This window comes from Protobothrops mucrosquamatus, unplaced genomic scaffold, assembly GCF_001527695.2.
Source record: "Protobothrops mucrosquamatus isolate PMUCROS unplaced genomic scaffold, P.Mucros_1.0 scaffold304, whole genome shotgun sequence".
In the NCBI taxonomy this organism is placed as follows: domain Eukaryota; kingdom Metazoa; phylum Chordata; class Lepidosauria; order Squamata; family Viperidae; genus Protobothrops; species Protobothrops mucrosquamatus.
The window spans coordinates 747,001-752,042 of record NW_015386646.1 but is presented as its reverse complement, the minus strand read 5'-3'; the positions used below and the strand labels follow the sequence as shown (position 1 = coordinate 752,042).

The 5,042-nt window shown below is 41.3% G+C and overlaps 1 protein-coding gene across 1 annotated transcript in view; it reads right to left on the bottom strand.

The window, feature by feature from the left end:
* Positions 1-2,122, bottom strand: part of PRKAA2 (protein kinase AMP-activated catalytic subunit alpha 2) — a 21,791-nt gene extending 19,669 nt beyond the window's left edge. Inside the window, exon 1 of the mRNA XM_015815027.1 lies at positions 2,020-2,122. Within this exon, the coding sequence (XP_015670513.1) occupies positions 2,020-2,122 (103 nt within the window). The remainder of the gene's footprint in view (positions 1-2,019) is intronic.
* Between the last annotated feature and the right edge of the window lie 2,920 nt (positions 2,123-5,042).

Here is a 5,042-nt window from a genome sequence, read left to right as displayed (position 1 = left end):
AAAAAGAAACATTGGCTAACTCCAGCCAGGAAAATAAACAAGCTTGTATGTACATATTGCTACTCAGTAGTCCATTTATAAAATATATGTGTCTACAAAATCTTTTCTAATACATTAATCATTAATAATAAACAGCCTGCTTTGTAATCCATCATTTGCTTACAGTAAGCAACAAATACAGAGATATTATTGTTTCACTCCTTTGGGACTTGTTAAGTCTACTTGAATGTCTTGTAGGATGAAGTCACAAGACAGGGTATTATTTGTTGTGTAGTGTAATAGCTTAGGTTCCTAATATGGATGTTTCTAATTCTACAAATGTAAGCAATGGTTCAACATTTCCAGAAAGGTTTGCCATGTTCCTCTGTGCATGTATGTATGCTGTATATAGCTGAATAGTATAAATTAATGAACAGTGAAAAGACAGTATCTTCTTAAACAATTAAACTCAATTATTGTACTACAACTTAGAAAATTAGTTTCCACTTAGTGTTCTGTTCTCTATAATGCACACAAAGAGCATTTCAGTTTGGAAATGAATCCAAATATTATTAATCCCAAATAAATTTGTGTTAGAATATAATTCTAGAATTAGAAAGTCAAATTAGAACAACTAAATCAATCATTTGTACTGCACTGATCAATAAAGCAGCACTCCCAAGTATATTAACTTAAGAGTATGGTTTACTGATCCCACCTCAGGAATGCTGTAGGAATAAAATATATATCACCTAAAAGTTTGAGAATAGTTGATTAAAAATATAAACAACTGTGGCAGCAATCTGTATCAATTAACTGAGAATAGCTAATGGTTCAAAACAATTCATTCAAGAACACAACATGATTAGTTCTGATTTTGAATAAATAAACACTGAATTCCCAACAGCAGTGTTAGGAAAGACATTTCTTGAGGTAAGTTTTTCCATGGATTTATAGAAAATCAAACTCATCTGTGGGACTTATTTTCTTCCCAAACACAACGCTGACACAATGTCTTATTTCTCAGTGAGAAATACGTACTAAAATAGTGTAATACTGTTGGAGCCAAAAAACGTTGCATTATTCATCAAATAGATGGCCTAAGTCTTATCACTGCAAATATTAGCATACCTATTGCTTCCATTATATCTGCCCCACCACCAATGTCACACTTCTTGGCATTGTATAATCAACCTACAGAACTGTAGATTGGGTCTTCCCACAAAAAAGAAGAACATTCCCATTAAACTTGGCTTCTCCAATTAGGGTTGCCAGGTGTCCACTATTTGAGTGGACAGTCCACTTTTTTCACATTATGTTCACTATTTTTTTTCACAATTTTTCATAAAGCTTTTGAATAAAAAAAAATGTCCACTATTTTTTTTCACAAAATAGTGGACATTTTTTTTATTCAAAAGCTTTATGATGAAATGGTACATAATCTAAAGCTGTACAGTCTACTTTTTTTTACTACTTAACCCCCCCCCCCCCCCGCTTGTCCGCTATTTTTTGGAAGCAGACCTGGCAACCCTATCTCCAATGTCTAATTTTCTGGATGAACGGATTCCAAACCCCATCGTCCCCAGCTACCAATTGCCATGCACTGGGGATGATGGAAGTCGTGCTGGGAGACCCACTCCGACCGGGTCGTGGGAGGTTGTGCGCGTGAGAAAGACTCGTGCACTTTAGTAAACCCGGAGGAACAGGCAGGTTGCTACGCCGTCTCACAACTCCCAGCCGTGCCCCCCCGCAGGCCGCCTCTTCCCCCTTCCCTTCCAACGCAGCCGCCACCGGAGAGACGGAAGCCCTGGAGGGGCGACCCTACAGAGGATGGAGAAGGCGGGGAGAGGCCCGGGGACGAACGCCCGGCTGCTCGCTGGCTCCAATCCCGGGCGAGCGCGCCGGCTTGCTTGCAGCCGCTGCTGCTTCTGTCGCCACCGCGCGCGAGCTACTCGGTCCCCGGCGGGCAGCGACCCTCCGCCGCTGCCGGCCTCTACGTCCTGCAGCCCGACCTGCCCCTCCCGGTGCCCCGTACTCAGCTCTTGACTTTGCCGAAAGTGCCGACCCCCAGTGTGTCCCCCAGCACGTAGTGGCCGATCTTCACCCGCCCGTCGTGCTTCGGCGGCTGTTTCAGCTCAGCCATCTTCGCTTGGCTCGGCTCCGCTCTCGCCGCCGCCGGTCCGGCCGAACCACAATGCAGCAGGGCCGGGAGGGGAGGCGAGAAGGAGACAGGCGGCGGGATCGGAGGCAGCGACGAAGCGGGGAGGGGGTGGTGGACAGGTGAGTAAGGATTTGGGTGAGTGGGGAGGGGGGGTGGAGATGTCGGAGAAGGGAACGCGAGCGCCCCGTGGTTGCTCCGGAATATGGGTCCAAATAAGTAAAAACGCTCTTTAAGGAACGTCTCCAATTTGGCGGGGCAGATTGCCCGCGAGCATTCGGTCTAACCCAGGGGTAGGCAACCTTGGCTCTTTTATGACTCGTGGACTTCAACTCCCAGAATTCCTGAGCCAGCCAGGCTGGCTCAGGAATTCTGGGAGTCGAAGTCCACGAGTCATAAAAGAGCCAAGGTTGCCTACCCCTGGCTCTAACCCAACAGATTAATGATCGTGATGCTATTGATTCAGTGGGGAAAACACGGTAGAGGAGAATGCGGCGCGTGGGCCATGGCATAGTAGTGGGTAACAGTTAGTAACTATTATTTCTCCGAGTTAAGGCTGAGGAGAAATGGTGATAGCAGTAGGACTACAATACCAATATGAATGCAAAACTTTAGACGATCACTGGACCGGCAGCAAAGAGATTAAAGAAAGCTTTAAGTCCCTTGCTGCCAGCTATCCGTTGTCCGGATCTTTGTAGTTCACATGACTAGTCCTATTTGATAAGGAATAAATGGGGGGGGGGGGTCATTTTCTTACATGCATGTATGAGACCTTTGGGAGAGTAGTTTATGAGGCAGGATATTTTTTTAAGCACCATGAAGACATATATGATGGCAGATTACAGTGAAAGATCTCGGCAAGGTAGCATGCAAAAATTCAGAATAATGCCAAGAAATATTTGAAGCTGGAAATCAAACATCAGAATAAGATGATCACAGACTGAGTAGATGATCTTCCAGGAGCTGAAGGACATATTGAGTGTTCATAGAATCACAGAGTTGGAAGGGGTAATTTAGCTTATCAAGTCTAATCCCTGGCTGGGCAAGGAATTCAAATTAAAGCATTCCTGACAGATGGCTTTATAGCCTTTGTTTGAACATGGCGGGGGTCAGGGGAGCTCACTATCTCTCTGAGTAATTGGAACCTGCTGTAATTTCAGCAAAGTACCCTAGGATGCTTTCATTCACCTGTGGGTTTGATGAGATGACAGTTAAATGAATACGCAGCTCTCTCAAAAAGTCATATTGAAAAGGTGCTCATCAATGGCTCTCCACAAGACTGGAGAGAAGTATCAAGTAGGGTGCCAAAGCATTCAAGAATAGAGGCTCGTGCCTCTGTTCTTTAATATTTGTATTAATAAATTGGATAAAAAGATGGCCAGATCACTTTTCCAATTTGCATGGGGTAAGTAAGATACAAAATTGGGCAGGACAGTTAATGTCCTGGAAGAGTGAAACATTCCTATGTGAGAGATTTGATGGGATAGGCTACGTATTTCTTAAATGATTTCTTTAACGTCATGGATATGAGCCTGAAAAGAAATAATTGTTAAATACATAATAAATAATGTTAATAGTAACTTTTGTTCATATTTCCATTTAAATGGGCTGCTTATGCAATTTTACCATATACCATATATCAGTTGCTTATAAGAAGACAAAACATGAAGCGCATTAATGTATATATTTAAAATCTTTGTAGGAAACTGAAGCTTTTCAGTTTTTCTTATACAGCCCAGGCATTTTCACTCCTTCGCTTGGATGACAGTCCTAAGATCATGTTCCTAGTAATGATGGATAGCTTACACTCTGTATTAATTATATGATTTCATGAGCATAGCCAAACCAACTAGAAATCAAGTGACAAATAGCTGGCAAATCAAATACAGGTAGTTCTCAACTTACATTCATTCATTTAGCGACCATTAAAAGTTATGGTAGATGTGAAAAACGGGACTATGACTGCTCCTCGAAATTTGGGCTATTAAAGTTCCTCCATGGTCACATAATCAAGATCTGGGCACTCAGGTGACCACTCATGATTATGATTTCACGACAAGCTGCAGTCACAAATGGAAATCATGTAATGGAGGCTGTAACCATTATAAGTGTGAGCCAGGTGCAAAGCACCTGGATCACCATCACGTGACTGTGGGCTTGCTGGGACCATCATAACTTCAAGACTTGATTGTAAATATCATTTGTTCAGCACTGTTAACATTTTGAACAGTTGCTAAATGAGTGGTCGTTAACCAAGGTATGGATTTGATGTCCCCAAAATATTACGTCATCCTGATGTCAAAAAAATTCCAGAATGACATGTAAAAATGTTAAAGGATTCCCAAATTCAAATAGAATGATATTTAGAACACAATACCCAAGACATTATGTAGCTGAAGAAAAATAAGCTACTTCTAGTATAACAATACCAAATGACACAGAGTAGCTCAAAAGGAACTGGAAAAACATTAAAATTTAACAATTTAAATTATGGAATAAAGCAGCAAACTTTTTCCCAACAGTTATTTGTAGCATTAGGAGCTGTAACAATAGAATTGTCAAAATAACTGACAAAATTAGAATTAATTGACCTCACAAAATTTATAAAAAAAATAGTTTTGCTTGGAATCTTATATTATGGTGCTTGGTATTTGAACAATTCTTAGCCTTTGTGACAATGCTTAAAGCTGGCAAATTTTCAGCAGTGCTAACTATTCTTCGAAAGAAGAAGAATACTTTCTCAAAAGCAATTAATTTAAGAGGAAAAAAATTGGGGAAAAAAATTGGGGAGAAATATTTGGGAGAGCAATCTGAGGCCAGCATTATTAACTTGTGGACAGATTGACTCAGTTATGATGGCAATGAATACACCATTGGAAGACTTGAAAGACAGGATTAGGGATCA